General features: G+C 35.1%; 1 protein-coding gene across 1 annotated transcript in view; it reads right to left on the bottom strand.

Moving 5' to 3' along the window:
- CTNNA3 (catenin alpha 3) overlaps positions 1–25,983 on the bottom strand; it is a 1,586,247-nt gene that overhangs the window by 483,532 nt on the left and 1,076,732 nt on the right. Inside the window, exon 12 of the mRNA XM_082673107.1 lies at positions 4,142–4,298. Coding sequence (XP_082529233.1) covers positions 4,142–4,298 — 157 coding nt within the window. The remainder of the gene's footprint in view (positions 1–4,141; positions 4,299–25,983) is intronic.

The raw sequence follows: 25,983 nt of genomic DNA on the forward strand, positions 1-25,983 counted from the left end.
TCAAGCCCTGGTCTGGGAGGATCCCACATGCCGCGGAGCAACTGGGCCCGTGAGCCACAACTACTGAGCCTGCGCGTCTGGAGCCTGTGCTCTGCAACAAGAGAGGCCGCGATAGTGAGAGGCCCGCGCACCGCGATGAAGAGTGGCCCCCACTTGCCACAACTAGAGAAAGCCCTCACACAGAAACAAAGACCCAACACAGCAAAAAAATAAATTAAATAAATTAATAAAAAGAGGCTCTTTTGGACAACTGAATGTCAGAGAACTTAGTTTGCCAAACAAACACTTTGCTTTTGGAAGGGGGTTTGGTTTACTGTTTCATTTTATTTTTACACATAAAAATTTTAAAATATATAATACATTTGTGAGATAACTATATTCCTTATGATTTATTAAAAAAGGACTGATTGCACTTATGTTTGGAATTTTCTATGTATAGCAGGAAATAAAAATGGCTTCTGAAAATTGGTATTTCGACTTCTGTATCATGAGAAACTGGTGATTATATAAACATATAATTTTAAAATCATTATTTTAAAATAATGATATTTCTATGTTTAGAAATGAAATAAATAAAAGACATTTGGTATTAAAAATGTCATTATTCCAAGAGCTACTAGTCAATATTGGATGATCTGATCATGTTAAAACATTATATAGGGCAAACATTTTACTACTGTGATCCCTACCTTTGCTAATGACAATAAAGTAATAAAGTCCAAGAATCTTTTCTCACTGATTTTAGGGTTTAATTTTTGTTTATATTTTAATGTGGAGAGATGATGTTCTGAGAATCCAACATCATCAAATCCAACTTTTTACAACTGACTCGGGAGGAAGTAAGAATCTTTTCAGGACCCCTATTCTTTTTCTTATAAAAAAGATCAAAATAATTGAGCATTGCTATCAACTACTGGAAGAAAGTCCAAGAAAAAGATGAAATGTCTATAAAAAAATGGAAAACATAATATTCTCAAGGTAATTCATAATTATGATATCCTATGGGCTAACCTGTCAGTCATTCTACCTGGCAAAACAGAGGAAGCAAAGTCTGTGAATACAAACAGCATATTCTAAAAGATCATCGCAAAGTAGTACCAGAGAAGTCGTCCATCACTGATGATGACGATGAGAAAAAGAAAATCTGTCCCCCACAAAAGCTGCCAGATTGTCACCAAGATTAGCCATCTGAAGAAAGGTAACCCATCCATTGGTTGGTCTGTGATCTTGGACTTAGGACTTCTGGCTCAGTACTAAAAATAATTATAGAGCAGCTAGAGTCTTTCTCATTTATTTGACTAGGAAGATTTAGAGAGGAGAAGCCATTATCTCTGGGAACAGATGTTCAAAAGTTATCATGTAACAAGAAACATCACTGGAGCTCATGCTAAACTCTCACAGGTACGTTTACGAAGACACAGAAACTTGAGAAAGCAGTGGACGCCACTAAGTGTTCGGGGTAAACACATTTTTTTCTCTAGCCATTTCCACTTTGTTTCTGTTGATAAAACCTCTGATTTTGTTTGTATAGTAAGTGACTAGTCAGAAAGGTTGAATTGTGACTGGTCTAAGCCCAGTGGTCTGTTAGGATAAGCTTATACCTAACATAAAAATAGGCTCACAAGAGCTATTTGTATGCATCTCTTCCCAATGCAGAGTTCAAAGATATCGCAGTGGCAGCTGGAAACTCACCCGTGTGGGAGTATTTATGTCACAGAAATCAGCAAGTGCTGCAAATTAGTACTACTACTCTCTCTGGCTCGAGTCAGTTGTTAACCATTTACCAGCACTCTAAGCCCATCATGGAAACCCCATTCCCTTTTGCCATCAATTGGTCCAGAAGTAGGTACAGGACCAAGTTCTGACTTATGATTAGAGAAAATCTGATGGAAGGCATCTGGGAAAGACTTCCTCCTTGATAAGTTAAAGCCAACAAGCCACCTTGCCTTCCTGCTTTAAGTGATATTGTGTAGCACTTTGAGATGTAAAATGAGGGAAGGTCAATAGAAATCCAGAGATGCCTACATAGGTCATTAATAACCTCAAACCACAACCAAACTGGCAATCAAAGGACAGGAAAGTGAGAACAGTCCACACCAGGTATAGAAAATAGTGGAGTGCACTGTTTGTAGAGAATTTAAAAACAATAATGAAACACATTAAATATGAATCCACTTTTTATTATTACCCTGTACTGGCAATTCCAAAAAATGTTAGTGATAAGATACTCCTCCCCACATACAGGGACTATTCCTATCCAGGTCCTCCGGTGTGCTAGGGCCAGTAAGTCTAGAATCAACTATCTTAAACATCTAGTTACATGAGATAATTAAAGGTTTTTGTGATTCAAGCAACTTTCATATGAGTTTTCTGTTACATGCAGGCTCTTAAGTACTATGGTTTTTCACAGAAAGTAACAGACTCAGGTTAATCCAGCATTGAAAGGAAAATAGGAGCTTCTGCTCTGAGGACCCACAGAGTTGCTTAGATCCCAAGCTCCCCACAGCTCTAATCACACAAGCCCTGGCCAGTTATGGCTCCTATTCTTACACGTTCAGGAGATTCTCCCTATTCTGCCATCAGCTTTATTAAAATAAACTGCCTCTACAGTGACTAGTGTGAGTAGGTTTGCCTTGTAACCAAAAGAACCAACTAAAAATCAGAACCTGGCATTTAACAACTAAATCACAAAAGACTGACCCAACATAAGATGTTGATTGGATTCACACTGCAAAGTCTATACTAAGAGGATAGCAAACAGACAGAAATATGCTTAACAGAGCATTGCTTATAGTAGTTAAAATTTATCTAAATGCTCATGAAAGAAAAGATAAATGAATGATTTTTTGAAGAAAATATAACAATGTGGGAAAATTCAGCCAACTATTACCTGTAAAAAGGCAATACATAATTACACAATTATTTGAAAACACACACACACACACACACACACACACACACACACATATATATATATGCTGGTTGGAAATAAATCACATATTAGTAGTTGTTATTTCTGAATAGTGTTATCAAGGGATTTTAATATTTCTCCTGTTCATTTTCTATTATTTTCAAAGTTTTAGCTCTAAAGAAATAAAACAATCTAAAGTAGTTCATTAGCACATATTTCCTTTTCATTAGTATATTATGAAAATACACCAGGTTTCAAGATATTGTTCACAATGAGAAAGCATACATACATGAAAGTAATTAAATTGGTAAAGTAGATAAAATACAATCAGGAAACTTTAAAAAAGATAAAATGATGTTAGAAACTCATAAGAAATTGCATTTTATAAAAAGAATCATCACATTCCAAGAAACTCTCTCTCTCAGAAAAAAATATGTAATTTATTTTAGTGAGAGGCTTAATTTTTACGAGAATAAAACAATTAAAAAGTATTTAGTTATTTGCTGTTACAACAGTATAATCAAAACCTGAGTTATGTTTCTGAGAATATAGCTTTATGAGAGTAATTTCACAATCTTGTGGGATGCTATTCTAATATATGATGAGAGAATTATCTGAATTTGACGTGGAATCTCAAGCCTGTCTGTCTGTTATTGATGTAGTTAGATGTTTAGTCTTGTTTATTTTATTCTTTAGATCACCACTATTCAAATACATATAGTGGTAGTTGAAGTATATATTATATCTCAAATCAATGAAGAGTTTTCCCATTAATATACATTTTTTTTTTCTGAGTAGAGAAAAATCTGGTTGGGAAAAAAGTGCAGGAAAATGAAGAGATATAACTATATTAAAAGGAGGGGGGAATGATGATTTACTTGTAAAGCCAGGAAATGCCTAAATTTTCCACATGCTATTTTCAGTTATGCTTTGCCCATGAATAGGAATTTCTTTTAGAGAGTGTAACTTGTTGAGGTGCATGGATTACAAGGCATGAGGCTCATTATCCTAGGGTAGATCATATGTAGCAGCACTTTGCTTCAGAAAGGCTATCACTAGAAAAAAGTCTCATAATATTTCATAAAATTCATTACATTCAGTATCATCCTATTACAATTTGTATGGAAACACAAAAGACCCCAAAGAGCCAAAGCAATCTTGAGAAAGAAAAACGGAGGTATTTCATAAAATTACAAGAGCAAATATAGAAATTAAAAGATAAAACCATACCAGATACAGCAAGGAAGTCATCAATGCTTGTAATGTCATCTACAGCTTCAGTGAGGACATGGATATGATTCTCCCACGTGCATCTGTACATTTCCATGGTTTTTTTGACCACTTGACTTCTGGGTCTTGCAGCCAAAGCAAGTGCAGCATTAATAATCTGTAAAGATGTAGAACGTTCACATAGTGATTTCTTTCAGAATAGTTACCATTGTGCCTGTGACAGGTATTCTTTTTTAAAAAAAAATTAGATATGTTTATGCCCTCAAGTGTAACTCCTTCTTTGCTTTTGTTAATAGTTTAATTTTATTTTTGGTAATAATTTAATTAATTTTAGAACTGTTTGTTGAGCATCAATGCACTAAGAACTGCAAGAGATACAAAGATAATTGGTATCTGCCTACAAGAAGCTTGCATACTACTCAATGGGAAGGGCACCATATAACTCCAGCTCAGTTCGGGATGCAATACATGCCATAATTACAAAAATGATAGACGGTCTTTAGAAAGTAGAGATCACCTTCAGCAGAAGTTCTAAGAAAAGGCTGTGAAAAAGGTGCAGGAAAATGAAGAGATATAACTATATTACAGGGGGCGGGGAAATGATGATTAATTTGAAAAGCCAGGAAATGCTTACATTTAACTGGTCACGTGGATTCACATTGCACAACTATGTGGTGAATGCCCATTATATGCAAATCACGGGAATAAAAGCTTGACTTCCTTGAGGACTTGAAAATTTTTACCAGTAAATATTCCCTGTTAATTCATTCAGTCATTCGTTTGTGCATTCACTCATCATTCAGTATTTCGAATATATTCTGAGTGTTTTTTTTTTTTTAATGTATCAAGCACTGTTCTTGATTTTAGGGATATGGCAGTGAACAAGACACAAGCAAAAATCATTTTCTTCATGGAGCTTATATTCCAGTTAGGGGAGGCAGGTAAATAGCAAGTTAAATAAGTAAAATATATATATGGTCTCTTCGATGGTTATAAGAAATAAGGAGAGAAACAGAGCAGAGAAAGGGGAGAAGGGGTGGAATGGTGGTGAGGGTAGGAAGTCTGCAGTTTTAGCAAGGCCTCACACTGAAGTGGACATCATGGGTGAGAAAGTATTGTGGAGCAGAGAAGTAGCAATATTCAGAAAGTGAGAAAGCAGGCTAAATGCTATGAGAATGGTGAGCAGGCTCACCTAGACCCTGGCTATGCATAAGGAGTCCTTGACCGTCTTGCTCAGGACTGTGACCTTATTTGGAAGGTACTGGAGCGTCATTTAAACTTTTGAGTGATCTGCTCAAAACTATACTATAGAAAATTTTATTTGGCAAACAAGGCTACTGTAATAGGTTACAGGAATAAGAAAGAGTTTGGACTGCAGTGGTGGACGTACTGAAAAAGTTTTGACAGGACTTACAATAATTTAAAGGAGGATGTGGATAGATCTATTATTGCCAAAAATATCATGCAGACATTAACACATCTGTGAGAAACAATGCTTAAAGACATGGAAATATATCCACCAAAGTGTAGTTAACAGAAGATTACAAAACACATCAAGCCTCATAGAATGTCGCTTCTAGCAAATATGCTAGAACTAAAAGTTAGATGAATCCATACGACAAATAACAATGGTTCTCTCAGAGTGGTGGAATTTCCAGTGCCTTTTATTTGATTTTGTGTGTGTAACTGAATTTTTCAGATTTTCTACAGTGAATATGTTTTAGTCGTATACTCAGAATAAATGAAGTTATTCTCTAAAGGAAGTGATTGCTAAGGTTTTTCCATGATTAATGAAGAGAATGATTATAGTATTGATAGAAAATGAGAGATCAGAGAGTTAAACAGTCAGGGTTGTAGAAGGAGATGTGTGAAACTGTTTTGGAGGACACTGTTGATGAAGGGTACTAGATGTCAACTTTCCTAACACAGAGGTTGACTCTGAAGTGACTCTTGTCTCTCCCTACAAATTACATAGTGGCCAATCACAGATGTGAAATCGGAGTTCATAAAAAAGTTGTCATTCATTTACTCATTTGCTTGTTCATGCGTTGAAACAAATTAGTGCCATCAGATTCCACATGGACTAAAGACATCACAATGAAGAAGATTCCATCATAATTTCTAAAACAGCCCATAATCTAGAAGGGGAATAAGCCAAAAGCCAGGCAACTGCAACATACCGGTGATTCTCAAACGTTAGCCTCTATCAGAATCCCCTTGGATGGCTTGTTGAAACAGATTCCTGAGCCCTGCTCTAGAGTTTCTGACTCAGTTAATGTGCTTTGGAGCCTGAGAATGTGCACGTCTAACCAATTCCCAGGTGATAGTGATGCTACTGGTCTGGGGCTCCCAGTTTGAGAACGACTGCAATATACAAGTGCTATAATGTAGGGGTTATTGTAAAGGCAAGCAGAAGATGCCTTATAACACATGGGAGAGGTATTCAGCTCCATAAGGAAAGGTGTTTCAAAGGAATAAAATCTGAGGAATAAGTGGAAATTAGTATAAGGTGATACCAATTTAGGACGAGGCAATAACATGTGATAATAATGATGATGACCTAGAAGCAAGGTAGAGCCTAAACCTCACCTCCTGAGGGGGAGGAGACAGTAATAAAGTTGTGAGAAAATCAAAGAAGACAATGGAAAAAGGGAGGAAAGAACTCACCTTCGCGTTCCAATATAAAGTACCAGTATGTATGAGGAAAGGATACAGTGGAAGTGATAAAGATGAGAGAAGGAATCGTTGGGGAGGTAGAAAAGTAAGGTACTGAAGAGTCAAGAGGAGGAAGAAAATCTTTTCAAAGGGTCAAATGCCATAGAAATGTCAAGAATAATGAGGACTAAAAATGGCTTTTGAATTTGGAAAACAGGAATAATTGGTGTAGCAGAATACTGGATACAAAATTCAGATTTCACCAAAATATAATGGCAACAATAAAAATAATTTTTTTCTACTCAGTAACCTAAAGGCTGCACCTTACATACATGACTTTCAACAAATTATTGGAGGTACAGAAGGAGAGAAGTTAGTTGCTTGAAAATATTATGTTGATATTCTCATTTCTTTTTTATGAAAGAGGAACACATTGAATTTTAAGGAAACACACACTACCTTTAGAAATAACAACTCCGCAGTATTCCTGGACTTTAGTTTTACAGTTTTATTAACCTATTAACTTACAATGTACGTTTGTGTACACTGCAGAGGCTCTGGTCTCTGGTGTTTGGTGTTTCACTGCCCTGCAGTTGAACAACTGTACACATGTGGTTGTGTACAGTTATGCCTTCACACTCTGTGCATAGTGTTAAAATACTTGTGCAGATCCCTCAGTGGAGATATGGAATCATGAATATAAGGCAGGCTATATTTTGTAAGAAAACTTCCAGTTCTGCAGCTGATCCAATTTACTGATTCAACAATGCACACTATAAGAAAATGTATCCTCCTTGACTCTCCTGATATTTAGCTTAAATCTAAAAGCAGACGAAACTCAGAAGATGTGCAAACCCTCTTTAAGGCAGAAGAAATCTTCATCCCAGAGTCATACTCCTAACATTTTAGCTACATATCTAGAGGCGGGGAGGAACTCTTCTTAAATCCTCTTCATGTGTAACTGAAGATGACTTAAATCTGAAGCGAATGACGTTGCTTTCTGAGGCATCTTTCTTTAGATTATGGTTGAGGTGTGTATAAGTCAGAATCACCCTTGACCCTGAGAATCACCTAATTAGTTCAACTTTGAAATAGTATCTTTAAGAACTTACTATATCTTAATAGGACTACTTTGATAGCCTTCCAAATAGTTTCCTAATTCCAGTCCCTATTTGCTCCAGGCCATTCTCCTTGCTACAAACACATGTAGTTTTCGAATGCACAAGGGATCCTGTCCCACCATGCCTGATAACCTTTGATAGAATCCTAGTTGACTGAAGATAAAATCCAAATTCCTTTTCACCAATTCACAGTCTAAAAGCCTCCACAGGCTAGCCCTTACCTCCATTTTCAGTCTGCTGTAATAATTTCCCTCATTTTAGCCTACGTTCCAGCCATCCTGTCTTCAGCTCCATTTTCTGACCACATGATGTATCTTCACACCTCCATGACTTTGTTCTTACAACTGAATCTGCTTCAACACCATTGCTCCATCCCTTTCCCTGCTCTGGTCCTTCTGAGGAAACATTTCTTTAATAAATCTGTTGAAATGTCATTGCATACTGTGAAACCTGTCCCTTTCCCTATACCCAGGAACCTGAATTGTCTTTGGTGTTTTAAAAGTACTTTGTCCATATAACTAAATAGTAGTTATCATATTGCATGATTGTTTATACACATCTGCTCCATATGAGCCTTTTTATATAGGAGGGGCTGTGTTTTATTCATCTTTGCTTCTATACTAAGCATGTGAATCATAGTTACTGCCATATTCATAAACCGTCCCTAAAACACATTTTTCTACTCCTAGTCTACTCTTAGCTCCATAGGGAGCCAAGTTTGGTATCACATTTTTCCCTCTTCAAAACTGCTGAGATCAAAGGCTGGCACCCACTTCAAGGACATCCAATCTGTAGGCTGACCAGTGATTGGTCATGGGCATGATGTAAAAGGTTGATCTGGTCAAATCTCTCTTGAAAATTTGAACTAGAACTTACAGAGAAAGAGTTAGTTAGCAATGGAAATGGAAGATGAAAAAAAAAAAAAAATAGAGAGAGAGAGAGAAGCCATCTAGTAAAATCAGAACCAGAGGGGTTGATGGGATTAAGGCCATGAGGAAGTAGAACAAACCAAAGTTGAAAGGAAAAAGAAGCTATGAGTTTGAAGTTATGTAAAGAAAAGAATGAGCATAGAGTAAAATAAGCCAGTGGATTGAAAGAAAAATGGAGGAAATATGTAAAGAGAGTCAAAAGCACCAACAGAGAGAAAATACTCAGAAAAAAAAAGAGCTGGGAGTTGACTCTTTTTGAGAGCTTCGTATTTGGGGTTAACAGTCCACAGAAAAAATAATAGCAATAATAATAAATGCTAATACTCAAAGCCTCTGCTCTATGCCAAACACTGTTCCAAGCACTTTCTCTATACTAACCCACCTAATTTTTACAACTCAGTGAGGTATTACCATCCCCATTTTTCAGACAAGACCGCCCAGTTATTAAGTGGAAAAGCCATGACTCTGACCCAAGTTCATTCTCACTGCCACATCTTAGTGTCTCCTGTATTATTTCTACAATAATTTAGGACACCGAGAGTGAGTCTATGATCCTGAAAACCAAAGGGGCCTCGCTGAAGAAAACATTACAATGCCTGGTGTGGGGGAAAAAAATGGTGTGTGTGCGTGTGCTAAAATGCATATAACATAAATTTGACCATTTTACCCATTTATAAGTTTAAAATTCTGTGGCATAAAATACATTTACATTATCATGCAACAATTATCACCATTCACCTCCAGAATTTTTTTTTTTTTTTTTTTTTTTTTGGCGGTACGCGGGCCTCTCCCGTTGCGGGGCACAGGTTCCGGCCGCGCAGGCTCAACAGCCATGGCTCACGGGCCCAGCCGCTCCGCGGCATGTGGGATCTTCCCGGACCAGGGCACGAACCCGCGTCCCCTGAATCGGCAGGCAGACCCTCAACCACTGCGCCACCAGGGAAGCCCTCCAGAACTTTTTGATCTTCCCCAAATGAAACTGTATACCTATCAAACAAAAACTTCTTATTCTCCCCCTCCTTCAGCCATGGTAACCACCATTCTACTTTCTGTCTCTACAAATTTGACTATTCTAGGTACCTCGTAGAAGTGGAAACATACAATATTTGACATTTTGTGTGTGGCTTTTTCATGTAGAATAATGTTTTCAAGGTCCATCTCTGTTGCAGCATGGGTCAAAATTTTATTTCTTTTCAAAGCTGAATAATATTCCATTATACGTACATATATTCTGCTCATTCATTTATCTGTTGGTGGATATTTAGGTTGTTTCCACCTTCTGGCTACCGTGAATAATGCTCCTATGAACACTGGTGTACAAATATCTCATCAAGTCCTGGCTTTCAAATGTTTCATTTATATACCACAAATGAAATTTCTGGGTCATGTGGTAATTCTAAATTCAATTTTTGAGGAAATGTCATACTGTTTTCCACAGTGGCTGCACCATTTTACAGTCCAACTAGCAATACACAAAGGTTCCAATTTCTCCACTTCAGTGTTCCAGGAACAGTTTCTAAGTAGTTCATTTGAATTAATGTTTTGAATCCAAAGAGGAAGGTCCTACCAGTATTCCCATTTTACTGGTAAGAAAATGGAGACACGAAGAGATTGAATAATTTGTGCAAAGTTATAGAGAGAGCTCTAGATTGTAAAACAAGAGGCTTAAATTAGAGTTTACTTTGCTTCAAACTATTTTATGTACACAAAAGAGTCATATTAACTCTCCCAGGACTCGTTTTCCCAGGAGTTATAGGTAAGTCTGCACTGGGGTAGGGGGCAGTGTTTGAATTAGCTCATCCCACTCAAGTTCCTTCGGATTTGAACATGCAGATTTAATGCTATCAACTGATGTATATACTTCTCTTAAAAGATTCCTGAAAACAGTTACTTTAAAAGTGAAAATAAGTGCACGTAATTTAATTTTCCTCAGAGATATTTCAATATTGGCATTGATATAAATAATCTTAAACACCTTAGTTAATATAACAAAAGCACTTTGTGGATTAAAAAGATGAGTTATGTGTAAGTACCTATAGGTCTGATTACCTCAGTGTCATGGCATGTAGAGAAAATTAAAATAACTAGATATATGATACCTCAAATACATCTAAGCTAGTATGTGAGGGGAATTTATATGACATCCACTTAAACTGGTAACACTAATAATTTTGGAATTGTAGCAACCATGGTAATGACATCAAATTCAATGCTCTAATTTTGTGCATTCTTTTCTTAGTTGCTGAAATAGCATTCTAGTACCAAATGTTTCTCACTTTCTATGTTGGTTTTTCCACATTTCCTTAGTTTTGATAACCTTTTCTTTTTGTCTTCTTTCATTTATTGGAAACTGTCATTACATTTTAAAACTAAGCCATGTGATATCTGTCATCAAGAATCTCCACAGTCACATCTTTTGTTAAATGATAAAAGCATTTTGAGGTTGGGGAGGGGTGGTGGTGAGGAGATATAACCTGTCATGCACCCTCACAGGTTTATAAACAATTAGATCGCATTCAACTTTGGCCTAACAATGTTGTAATCTCCATATTCCAAGAAGAGATGATCCACGCATGATAGGATTACTCACATGAGCCATCTCATAAGGCTTTCACTTGACTTTGGATACACATAAAAAAACTGAGATAACCCACTCCAGGGGTGAAAAGTAATTTTTAAAAAGGGACGGGGGCGAAGCTGATTTCTGGGAGTATATGGCATTCTATGAAAGTCTATACATTTCTTTTATATTTATTCTAGTATAAACGTTCATATCTCTTAATCCATACTGCTAGAGAAAAGGAGAAAAATTCAACCTAGGACTATTTAGGTTATGGAAAATGTAATGCTCCCTAGAAGGTTTGTAAAAGGCGATTATTTACATGAAAATCAAACTACTATTATCCTGTCTTCTATACTAATTATTAAGACAGGACAACCTATTAAATGCAATAGGTAAGTGAGGGAGGAAAAGAACATCAAATGAATTATCTGGCATGACATAACAGTAAGTATGTTTTATAGACAAATTAAGTTGGAATTTGGGGTATAATCCCACATTTTAATCCAGCTCTATTACTTATTAGTTTTGTGGGATTTCAGACAAATTTCCTATTCTGAGCCTCAATTCCTTATCTGTAATGGTTAGAAAAAAATGCTTATTACAAAGATTGCTGGCAGAATTTAATTAGGTTAACTAAATAAAACGACTAATACTCACCCGGCACAGTGTTAGACATTTTATGAATGTTTGCCTCAATGCAGATAGTTTGGGAAAAAATACAAAGAATACTTCGGTAATTTAAACACTATATATACAAACACACAGACATACAGAATTTACAGTTCTGATAGGCTCAACAATCATTTTCATATGCTAATTATAAAAATATCCCTCAGTTAAACAAATAAGAATTTAAGGAAAACTGAATCTACAGAAACAGTATACTGTTGAGATTTACCTGTAATATAAAACTAAAATAAGAGAAAATTTGCTTTAAAAAAGAAAAAAAATTCTGAAAACAATATCGTAAATTACAACTTAAGGTAATGGGAAATACTTTAATTTCTAATGATGAAAAAACAGAAACAACAGAGGTTTTTGGATCCAATATAATCTGCCACTTAGGTATCTAATAAGTTTTGAATTTGGAGATGAGGAAATATCTACTATCTTCCAAATCATTGGGGTTCAAGTGCAGGAATTAAAAATAAATTTGACATCTTTGCTAAACTAATAAATTCCCTTTTTTAAAAAAAGGAATTCTATGTCAGGAACAACTACAAAGTTCCTTTTAATGCACCATCCAATTCCATATAAACATAAAGGCAAAATGCAAGCTATTCATTAATTGCGAAAATGTGTTTTATACTAAGAAGTTGGCAAAATTTTAAATGAAAAACAGCATATATTTGCAATGTCTGAATTCTTGGGATTGGACATTCTCTCCATATATTTGGAATTTCTGAAGATTCAACTTGGTCTTATCAAAAACCGTGAACTAAAACAAGTTCATGCAACATTAGGAGATTTAACTTTTTTAATTGTCAAAGAATATTTGCTCTTTATCTACTATGTATCTAAAGTAAAGAAACATTAGACAGGACAAACCCCGAAAATATTTTAACGGTGTTAAGGGAGACAAGCCATGCACAAATATTTAGTAAAGGCTAACAGGTATATAAAACCCAGATCGTGTAAAGCAATATTTTCCCTGAGCTTCCAAGATATGTTCAAAAGATATATACATAGGGTATAGGGTATAAATTGGGTTAAAATAGTCAAGGATGACTTGGTCTCTCTCCTTTTCTCATTGCTTTTGTTCTCACTCTTCCTCCCTTTAATGGGTTCCTAGAAGATAAATTACCTTAATGTCCTTGACCTAGCATTTTGGCTTCTTGGCTACTATGTCCACATCCACAAACCTACTCTATGGTACCATGATCTGTCAACGGGACAACTGAGGTAGCTTTAACCCTGGTCCCAGCCACTCTCTACAGATTAATATTTCCAAATTACAAATCTCACGAAGCTCCCATTTTCCTTTTTAATCTTAGGATAAATGCAAAAGTACTTCACTTGGCCTAAAGCCCTGAAATATTTGACACCTGTTTATTTCCCTAGCATCGTTTACCATCAGCCCCCCTAACTTTCTACCTTTTCCTAGGTAACTCTAATTCATCTAATAGAGCTCATATCAAGGATCACTTCCTCAGGATAGCTTTATCAAATCTAGGTCAGGTTTCTTGTGATATATTCTCATAAAACAATGTCCTTTTCCTCTTGAGTGTTTATCTCACTAGGTAATGTGATGTTCATTAGAGTGAACTTTTGAGTTCATTTGATAAATGTATGATCCACATCCCTCATTTTACTGAAAAGCAGGAATTTTAATGTTTTAACGTTATCTCCCCAGGGAGTGTGGAGAGCGTCAAACAGAATCCCCTTCTCATATAACCAGGGCTCCAGGCTGTGGTTCTTTCTACTTGGCAGGTCTACACATTTAACAAAGCCTTTTCCCAAGTGAATTAGTCCATCCCTACAAGAAAGTCTTATACTAGTACCTACAATTATATATATATATATATATATATATATATATATATATGTATGTATGTATGTATATACATTTTCCCAAAGAAGACATAACAGGGATGGTTAACAGGCACATGAAAAGATGCTCAATATTGCTAATTATTAGAGAAATGCAAATCAAAACCACAATGAGACATCACCTCACACGTGTCAATGGCTGTCACCAAAAAGACCACAGATAACAAATGCTGGAGAGGAAGTGGAGAAAAGGGGACCTTTGTACGCTGTTGGTGGGAATGTAAATTGGTGTGGTCACTATGGAAAACATTATGGAGGTTCCTCAGAAAACTAAAAATAGAATTACCATATGACCCAGCAATTCCACTCCTGGTATATATTTGAAAAACATGAAAATATTAACTCTAAAAGACACAAGCACCCAAATATTCATAGCAGCATTATTTGCAACACCAAGTTATGGAAGTAACCCAAGTGTCCATCAGCAGGTAAGTGACTAAAGAAGATCTGATATATATATCAGATACAATATTCTATTATATATATCACAGAATATTACTTAGCCATAAAAAAAAATGAAATTCTGCCATTTGCAACAACTTGGATGGATCTAGAGAGTATTCTGCTTAGTGAAATAAGTCAGACAAAGACAAATACTGTACGTTATCACTTATCTGTGGAATCTAAAAAAAATAAAACAAACAACTGTACATCACAAAACAGAAACAGACTTACAGATATAGAAAACAAACTAGTGTACACCAGTGGGGAGAGAAAAGAGGGGAGGGGCAAAAGAGGGATATGGGATTGAGAGACATAAATTATTATGTATAAAATATATAAGCAACAAGCATATATTATATAGCACAGGGAAACATAGCCATTATTATATAATAACTTTAAATGGAGTATAGTCTATAAAATATTGAATCACTTTACTGTACACCGGAAACTAATATAATACTGTAAATCAACTATAATTAAAAAGAAAAAAGTCAGATGCTACCAATAAAAGGGAATAATACTGAATTTTTCTCGGCTACTATTTTATAAAATTCTTCTTGAGAGACAGAGAGAGAGAGAAATTTCCTGAGAATGAATTAGAGTTGCCTTTCTCAAATTAGAAGCATTGTGTATAGTTTGGGCAACTCAATCTTTGTATCTTTTTTCTTTAATCTGTCAAATTTGGAATATAATATCTAGCCTATAGAATTATTTAGAACTATTGATAAATAGTAAAGTACATTAGGAGTGATTTGAAAACATAAATAAACTATATAAACTTAAGGTATTATCATGCCCCCTCAAATTCCTGGTTTTTTAAGATATTAAGAGTGAGAGTTGGAGGAGAAAGTCATTTTCATTCTGGAAATGGAAGAAAAAATATCTTGTTCAAACATTATTGTTTAAAATTTACTACTATACTGGAGAAGACTACTTCTAGGTCACAATAGATTGTAAAAGTTCTGGATGTTTATTTCACTCTCCGGGACCTGGAGTCCTTAACTGCTGAAGCATATTCACTGGTGCATGTGAAATACCACAGTGATGCACTACTTATTGTAATAACCACACATTGAAGAAGCAATGGCCTACATTCAGGAGAACTCTCTTTGTCAGTAAAACAAACAATCTGAATTGTTCGTAAAGTATGCTTCTCAAGTAAAACAAACAATCTGAATTCTCAGCTGCAAATGAGTTGGTTGACAGATATTACCCTAGGAAGATACAATGATACTATACACTGGAAAATAGCCCCTCTTTGTTGAGTGCAGACTTGAAATTCTTAATTTTAAAGTGCTATTTATTTTGTGTTCAGCAGGCTTGAGCCATAACATGCATAGTAAAAGATAAATACGGTTGTGGTTTTTAATTACAGACTTGAATACACTGGGCTATGTATAGAACTCAGGAATAAAGTACTACTGCTTCCTGGGAGTTGGACCTATGTAAATTAGATTGAGTAGTAGGACACAGACTATGAACAGGAGGTAATTCTCTCTGGGGAAATACAGGTGACAAACCCACATTGGCTTTTAGCAGCTAGCAGGGTCTATCTGACGTGCTAATGTCATTTCATGTAATGCATTTTGGGAAGAACTGGATGCTCTCCATGATGCAGGCCAAGCATCAGTTCTATGATGACTGAGTTTTCTTGACATAAGACATGTTTCCTTCCATTTTCTAGCCTCATTTGCAGCCCTCCTGGTGAGGAAAGGGAGGGAGTGGTCTACATTTCTTCATAGTCAGCTGAGGCTGTAGCTGCAGTGAAAGCAAGATTCCAGGGATAATTTACATGCAAAATTCACAGAATTATGACCAGGTGAATGTGAGGGATGAGAATTAAGAAGGAGTCAAGGAGAGTTCCCAAGTGTCTGGCTTGAGTTACTCAGTTAATGGTGGTTCCGGTGATGGAAATAAAAAAATATGGAAGATACCATTTGGGGGAGAAAAATTTTAAGTTGCAAAAGCCCAAGATTAAATTACAAGCGAAGCATTTTATGTGGAAAACAATTTTTACCAAAGAAAGACTTACATAAAATTTAAAACTATGGATGGCTCATTCAGTTGAATTTAGTAGATCTTTTTTTTTCTTTCATAGAAACTGTTTTCACTTTTCAAATAATGTGAGGGGTTTCTTCAATTTGACAAATGGTTGTAAAAACAAGTTTGTAACACGTGAGAATATATAGCAGTCTGTTCCTGGAGGAAACCTGATCATTAACTTAATTCACAGAAACTAATGATGCACAACAGTAGGGAACAATAGGACTGGGGCCACAGTGACCAAGACCACACTACAGGTTTCCGTCAGAGGGCAGGAATTTCACTTATATTCAAGGTTCAGTATTTCTGAATGCAAAGACAAAATAGATGGTAACACAGAACACAGCCCATACGGTGGTTTCATTCATTAACTTCGGAAAATCTACCACTGAAAGTAAGACTTTTCTTAGTTTATCTACCATTAAGTGAGATAAACTCAAGGCAAACTTTTGTGGCCCCTTTCATTTCCCTTTAAGAATGGGGTCTTCACTACGATGTTATTAAAATCAGCAAAAAGGGTTAGATACTCTTCAAAGCAGGAAAAAAAAAATGGAACACCATCTTCTCAGGTGTTTCTCTAAGATCCTTTCACTGTACTGGAAAGAGTAAAAGATGTAAGTCAGCCCTCAGTGCATATCACAAAGCCCCCATGCCCACCACTATCAGGGCAAGGAGTAATAACCACCTTCTCAGGAAGTCAATCATAGATATTGTCTTTACATGAGATAACACACTCTTTCTTACAGATTATCCCCTATGGGGAGGACCACACCCATGGTCTCATTGCATTAAGGCGATCAGTTCCTCCCTGGCTACTCTGTAGCAACACAACATTTTAATTCTTTCACTGGTAGACTAGGGCAGCTCAGATCAGAGGTCAAAGCAATATCTTTTGTTAGAAAAGTTGGCAGAAGTCCCTATTCAAACACTTTCAAGGTAATGGCCTTAGCGTTGATAGGGTAATTAGCCTTATTGGACTTTGCAGAGCAGCCTTGCTATTTCTGGGAAGATGTTTCCAGAGCTTAGTTCTTATAAATCTGCTGTGTTTAGAGCTGAAATATTTAGTGACTTTGGAAGTATCGACTTTGAGCTTGAACAGCCCTTCCTGTGGTAAAGTTTAAGAATGGGGCAGTGTTGCAATCAACATAACCAAAAGGAAAGTGCTTGCTTTTCGGAAGGTTCAACCTGAGTGGTTCTAGAGCAGTAACATGACTTTCCTGAATCAGGCATTGGAAACTTTACTGATAAACCTTTTAAATAGTTATCAAAGGGTCACTTGTACCAGGTAGGCTAACCACTGAAAACATGAAGAAAACTGCTGATTTTAAGCATTCTGATCACAGGAGGTACGGTGGATTAAAAGAAAATATAAATGTTTTCTGTCTTAATATAAACAAAATCCATCCTAGCTAGAGTTTAGCTGAGTAGGAAAGGAGCATTTTTAGAGATCGTTAATACACTTTACTCTTCAGGTTTAACCTTCTTTCATTATGTTTTTCTTTTTCTCGTAGCTCGATTATTTTATTATTCCACAACTTATCAGTTTTCTTTGTTCGCTTACTAGATGTGTCTTACCAACCTACAGAACTTTTGTTCCAGCAAGATGATATATGCTAAACTACTACTGTTATCATCATTGGAACTATCATTATATTACACTACCTCATAGAACTGTGTAAAACATTGTTGCTCAAAGTGTCATAGGGCAACTACCACCATCAGTAATATCACCTGCATTGTTAGACATACAGAATCTCAGGTCCCATATCACACCTACTGAAAGAGAACCTGCATTTTAACAAGACCCTCAGGTTATTCATAGGCACATGAAATATTTCAAAGCACTCAGGATTAAAGGATTAAAATTACTTAGGTAAATTAAAGGATTAAAATTACTTAGGTAAAGTAACTACAATAGTTCCTGGTTAATGTTTAATAAATATTTCCTTCCCTTTCTTAACTAACTCAGAAAATGGATTAACCCATTTTCATTTCATTTTAACAATCTCTCCTTTTATCTCTATTTGTTAACATCACACACACCAAAAAAGAACCACTATCATCACAAATACCAATAACAAAAACAGACATTAAATCTTTACTGGTTTAAACACATACAAATGCAAGCCATGATCCCTGAACTAGAATGTATGATCTGTTTGGGATGACAGAATATTATCTAGAAAACTTAAATGTGAGGTACCTGCGTAAATAAAATTTAATTTCTGTCTGTTTGTGAGTAGCATCACCAAAACAAAATGACTAGGTGGCTGGTACTTTTGGAATGGTCTCACTTGAAATACAGGTTATTTGTTGTACATGAAATTCACTTTGGTAGCTTATGGTTTAGAGGAGATCAAACCAGAAAGTTAAATGGTCATTTCTGAGATCAGGAGAAAAAGATACAATGCAAGAAAAAGAATCACTTGACAACTGATTGAGAGAGATATGCCACAGGTATCTTATGCTTTGGACATAAAAAATAAAAATGGTTTTTGGGACAAAACCCAGATCAAAAGTCATTAGTACAGATGTTCTAAATTGCAAAAATGAAGTTGAGGGCTTCCCTGGTGGCGCAGTGGTTGAGAGTCCGCCTGCCGATGCAGGGGACACGGGTTCGTGCCCCGGTCCGGGAAGATCCCACATGCCGCAGAGCGGCTGGGCCCGTGAGCCATGGCCGCTGAGCCTGTGCGTCCGGAGCCTGTGCTCCACAATGGGAGAGGCCACAACAGTGAGAGGCCCGCGTACCGCAAAAAAAAAAAAAAAAAAAGAGGTTGAGCCATTTTTCACATAAATTACTGAAGGTGAGCATGAAGAGCAGTATCTTTAGGTGTATTTTACTTTTAAAGCAAGTCTTAAAAAAACAAAACAAAAAAAAGCGATAGAGACAAAACTACCTCATCTAAGGTTATCTGGAATTTGGAAGAGCCAGACTTGGGTCTAGGTGGATGTTGATTGATGAACAGAGCTACATTCCAAGTTCTAGGTTATAAATTGATAAGTCTGTGTTCACCTTTTATGTACCTTCCAAAACTGTGTGAAATTAGAAATTATGCCCTCTCAGGCTTTATCTTTTTAAAATGGATGATCCTCATATACAAATTCTTCTAATTTTCCTTAATTTGACCTGGATCTTTTCCATATCCAATTTTTTTTTTAATCAAAGTATAACAATTAGACCTACATTCCATATTTATGGCATATGCTAACACATTCTGGGGATTTTATTCTCAAACAAATCTTAATAATTACCAACATTTTTAACCCATCTGTTAAAAAATCAATCCAACAATTTCAGTAGACAATCTACAGTAATGCTCAGGTTCCTCTTGTTATTATTTCCTGTTCAAATCTCATCACCATACAGGGGTGGCTTGAATTATTTCCTTTTAAATCTATAGCGTATTTATCACAAAAGAATCTGATCTCTTTCATTTCTGCTCAATCTTCCAAAAGTATAACTACGTCCTCAAATTTAATCACACCAATTTGGCATCTCCTTGGTGTTTTTATTCTGTACTTCTACTTCGAGATACCTTGCAAAAATGTTAGTGTATTAGAATTCCAGTAAGTTTTTTTCTATCAAGTCCTGATTGGTTGTAAATTTCTTCCCTGTATCTAAGATACTTACATATATTATAAAACTGTTTTTACAATGAATGTACCTCTCACTCAGTCTTCTATTAACCCATGAAAAAATTCTAACATATCATTAGGCACAATGTCCTTCTATAGAAGTCATCTTTCCTCCATAACATATGTTTCCTTCAGTATTCTGTGATTCTAAGACTTAAAAGTGATGTTGACATTGTACAAAGTCAAGACTTTTTTTTTTTTTTTTAATGGATAAACTGTTAGGTTGTAAAACACATGCTCATCCTTAGGGGAGAGGATTTTTTATGCTTTCCCTTGCTACTCAGTGGATTCTAACTTTACAACGCTTAAGAGAGGCAGATTATCAAATGGCTGCTATAGACTCATTTAAGAAACTCCTATTTCTATGTGTGAAGAGTATTTTGCAATGCATATTTTAAAAATTCTAAATGTGCAGACTTTGAGATAGCAATTCACTTTTAGAAATGTACTCTAATGAAATAACCAAAGATGTATATTGGAATTTAACTTAACAACACCACAGTAGTGTTTAATAAATAAATAGTACATAATAAATGACCAAAATGGAGATTGGTTAAGTAAATTGTAATACAGCTTTTTAATGAAATACTATACAGCCACAAAGAGTTACATTGCAGGACAAGATTTAATAACATGGAGAAGGGTTCAAAGCATCTTAAGTGAAAGAAAAGACTAACAATAGGAGCATGATACAGTTTGGTTTGATGTGTAGAGATACCTACCTATTACTGAATAATCTAAATAGGATGTACACCAAAGTATCACTCTATTGTTTCTGGTAGAAGAATTATAAGAAATTTTTTATTTTTAAATTTATTTTTGTTTCTTAAAAAAACACAAATGAATTACATTTCTTAAGATGGGAGGAGTAAAGCTCTATTAGAGTTATTCAAAATATTTCTATTCAGCATCTCTGTTTATCTCACAAGCTCATTTCAATTATGAGAGAAGCTATGAGCAGCATGTAACAACATCCAATTTGCAACTATAAGAGGATTTAAAAAGTTTCTTCTCATGGTGAAATAAGGGAATCAATGAAAATTTTTGAATTATCCTTATTCAAAATTTAGCTAAACCTTTTTGAGATATGTATTTGTTCTTCAGCATTTTAATTTTATTCTATCCACTTTTGAGCTAAATGAAAAACCTATTCTATTTACCAGCTCCATCAGTAGTTTTATTTACTGCTTCAGACTTTGAAACAAATTAATGCAAAAGATTTAATGATACTTTAGGATTTACTTCACACAGAAAATTGACCCAAGGTTTCATCTGCTATAATGTCCCTTTTGGTATTAAATATTTTAATATGCTAACCATGAAAGATACAGGATGGCCAGCTTCCCAGTAAATGACCAACCTCCTAGTAAATTTCCTTCTCCTTCTTTGTACCATGTAGTTTATTAACCTATAAAATCCCTTCTCCTCTAGTATAGGCAGGAAATCTTTACTCAAGACTTGATGTTAAACATTTTCTAATGCTTGAGAAGACCCTGTATTAGGGGTGTGGAAAAGGATAACTAATCATTTCAAGCAAGGTTTGAGTTGCTGAGACTGCAAACGTCACTTTGGTCCATTTTCTATTTCAAGGATTTTGTGAGTATGTAATTCAAAAACCAAGCCAGAGGAGCATTTTAATATATATAAATTGGGATTGCTTTTTAGAAAAAAAAATACCTATCTTATTTTTAGTAATATATTCTAGGTTCAAACTAATAAATCTCTTGAATATTCAATACACTAAACTTATATGACCACAGCATATGAGTGAATAAGCTATCATCTCAGGAAAAATGAAGTCAACACTCAATTTCAATCTGTGGGATAATCGTGTTTGGTTTGCTTTTAATCTAAAGTCCACAGTCTAACAAATACAAAGGTATCAGAAGAAAATTTAATAAAATATCTCAAGCTATTCTGTTAAATAATATCAACAACTTTCTTGCATTTCATGGAAAGAGAAAATATATACTGTGTACTTCTCATTATTTTAAATTTTCTAGGACCAAATAAACCAGGTTTTCTATTGCCCTTCTACTGGTTTGGGAAAAGATTTATGTAACAAGGCATTATCTTCTAATTGGAAATCATAAAAGATGAGGGCAGTTGTTCTTATAATTAATCATATTATAGTATAGTTTCTATAATTAATCCTATAATTTCTCACAGTGACTTAACAAAATACATTTAGATATGAATTTTAAATACTGAGAAAAAATATTAGAGATGAATGGGTAGGATATTTTCTTCTTTTAAGACTTTATAGAGTGGAATAAAACAAAATAAAAACAGAATGTATAGTTTTAAAATCATCACAACACCTGATCTGAGAAAGAGAAATATTGCCATGACTTACACATCCCTATATCTTTCTTTTCCTTTATAATTGTACTGTATATATATGCAGTTCTAAACATTATAGCTTGGTTTCATCTGTTTCTGACATTTAGAAAAGCAGCCAACTCTATGCCTGGCTCTTTAGTCAACATTATACTTCTAAGATTCATCCAGGTTATCATATGTAAATATGTCATTCATTTTGTTAGCTTTTTCCATTATATAAATATAAAGCAAATTAATTCTCCATTCTACTATCAAGTACTTTTCTATTTCTAGTTTGGGGCTATTACAACTAATCTGCCATAAACATTTTCTATATATCTCCTCATGCTTATATGCAAGAATCTCTTCAGGGTATATGTCTGAGAGTGAAATTATTGGGTCATAGAGTGTACGCATTTCCACTTTAAGAGACAATGCCAAACAAGTTAGCATCCATCCATACCAATTTATTTATTTATTTACTTATTTATTTTCAAAATTCAGTGTAGCAATGTGATATTCACATTGCTACAGGTTCTTATTAGTCATCAATTTTATACACTTATACATCTTATTAGTCATCAATTTTATACATCTTATTAGTCATCAATTTTATACATCTTATTAGTCATCAATTTTATACACTTCAGTGTATACATGTCAATTCCAATTGCCCAATTCATCACACCACCACCACCCCACTGCTTTCCCCCCTTGGTGTCCATATGTTTGTTCTCTACATCTGTGTCTCAATTTGTGCCCTGCAAACTGGTTCATCTGTACCATTTTTCTAGGTTCCACATATATGCGTTAATATACGATATTTGTTTTTCTCTTTCTGACTTCATTCTGTATGACAGTCTCTAGATCCATCCACGTCTATACAAGTGACCCAAATTCGTTCCTTTCTATGGCTGGGTGATATTCCATTGTATATATGTACCACAATTTCTTTATCCATTCATCTGTCGAGGGGCATTTAGGTTGCTTCCATGTCCTGGCTATTGTAAATAGTGCTGCAGTGAACACTGGGGTGCATGTGTCTTTTTGAATTATGGTTTTCTCTGGGTATATGCCCAGTAGTGGGATTGCTGGGTCATATGGTAGCTCTATTTTTAGTTTTTTAAGGAACCTCCATACTGTTCTCCATAGTGGCTGTACCAATTTACATTCCCACCAACAGTGCAATAGGGTTCCCTTTTCTCCACACCCTCTCCAGCATTTGTTGTTTGTAGAGTTTCTGATGATGCCCATTCTAACTGGTGTGAGGTGATACCTCATTGTAGTTTGCATTTGCATTTCTCTAATGATTAGTGATGTTGAGCAGCTTTTCATGTGCTTCTTGGCCATCTGTGTGTCTTCTTTGTAGAAATACCTATTTAGGTCTTATGCCCATTTTTGGATTGGGTTGTTTTTTTTTTAATATTGAGCTGCATGAGCTGTTTATATATTTTGGAGGTTAATCCCTTGTCCGGTGATTTGTTTACAAATATCTTCTCCCATTCTGAGGGTTGTCTTTTGGTTTTGTTTATAGTTTCCTTTGCTTTGCAAAAGCTTTTAAGTTTCATTAAGTCCCATTTGTTTATTTTTGTTTTTATTTCCAATACTGTAAGACGTGGGTCAAAAAAGATCTTGCTTTTTCTTTCATTTAGTTAATGTAGTAAATTACAGTAATTAATTTCTGAGTGTTAATACAATCTTGTATTCCTGGAATAAAAACATTTTCTTGTGATGCTTTTTTTTTTAAATGTTTCTAGTCGGTGGAAATACATTACCCTTTTAATATATTATTGGATTTGGTGTGCTAGTATTTCTTAAGGATTTTTTTTGCATTCATATTCATGAAGGATTTTTTTTGTAATTGTCTTTTTCATATAATGTTTTTAAAAGGTTCTGGTATTAGGATTATGCTGGCCTCACTTGAGCAGTGATTCCTCCATCTCAGTTTTTGTTTGTGTTTATTTGAAAATCTTTGTATATTATTTTTGTTATTTCTTCCTGGACTATTTAATAGAATTTACCTGTGAAACCATCTGGACCTTATGGATCTTTACTAATAACCCCTTTTTTGTTCCTAATTTTGATGATCTGTGTTCTCTCCTTTTTTCTTGATCAGGCTAGCTAGAGAGGTTTGTTAATTTTGTGTATACTCAACAGCTTCAAATAATGAGCTGTTGGCTTTTTTTTCATCTGTTTTCTATTTCATTGATTTATTTTATCTTTATTTTCTTTTTTTTTATGTACTTTCTTTTATGTACTTACCTCTTAATTATTTCTACATTAAAGCATAATCTTAAGTCATCAGTCTTAGATTGCTTTTCTTTTCTAATATAAGCATTTAAATCTATAAGTTTTCCTCTAAGTATGACTTTAGCTTCAACCCACAAATTATGATATACTGTATTTTCCCCGTCATTCATTTCAAAATACTTTTCTATTATGTTGTACATATGTTTTAACTCCATGAATCATTTCAAAGTGTTATTTAATTTCCAGATATTTGAAGTTTTCTTCAATAACTTATTGTCATTGATTTCTGTTGTAATCATGTTATGGTCAGATAATTCACTTATATGATGTTGATCACTTTTAAATTTATTGAGACATCTATTGAGTGGCATAGGGTCTAATTTGGTGAATGTACTATGTACATGGGAAAAGAATATGTATTCTCTAGTTGCATGTAGTTTTCGATATTTATAAAATAAGGGTTGTTGGGCTTCCCTGGTGGCGCAGTGGTTGACAGTCCGCCTGCCGATGCAGGGGACATGGGTTCGTGCCCCGGTCCGGGAAGATCCCACATGCCACAGAGTGGCTGGGCCTGTGAGCCATGGCCGCTGAGCCTGCGCGTCTGGAGCCTGTGCTCCGCAACGGGAGAGGCCACAACAGTGAGAGGCCCGTGTACCGCAAAAAGAAAAATAAATAAAAAATAAGGGTTGTTAATAATTCAAATCTTTTATGTCTTTGTTGATTTTTGTCTAAATGTTCCATTAATTGGTTAAATGGTGGCATTATAATTTACTACTATAACTATGGAATTGTCTATTTTTCCCTTAAGTTCTGTCAATTTATGCTTCATGTATTTGAAAACTGGTATTAGGCACATATACTTTATAATGCTTATGTCTTCCTGATGAATGTCCCTTTCACTATTATGAAACATTCCTCTTTATCTCTAATAATATACTTTGTCTTGAGGTCCACTTTATTGATACTAAATATATTTCCTCAACCCTTCTTATGTTTAAAGATTACATGGTTTATTATTATTTTCCATTTGCTTACTTTCATTCTATCTGCATTTTTATATATTAAGTAATATACAGTAAGAACTTGCTTTGTTGTATCAGCTCTGACATTCTCTATCCTTTAATTGGAGTGTTTATATAAGGAGTCAGCAAAAAATGGCCCACAGGCCAGCCATCTAATTTTGTAAATACAATTTTAAATCAGACACAGCCATGACCTTTCATTTACTTATTGTTGATGGCTGTGTTTATGCTGCAACAGTAAAGTTGAGCAGCTGAGACCTAGACCATATAGCTCTCAAGAAGAAAATATTTACTATTTGTGTCTTTA

This window comes from Grampus griseus (assembly GCF_964374135.1).
Source record: "Grampus griseus genome assembly, chromosome: 16".
NCBI classification, from domain to species: Eukaryota; Metazoa; Chordata; class Mammalia; order Artiodactyla; family Delphinidae; genus Grampus; species Grampus griseus.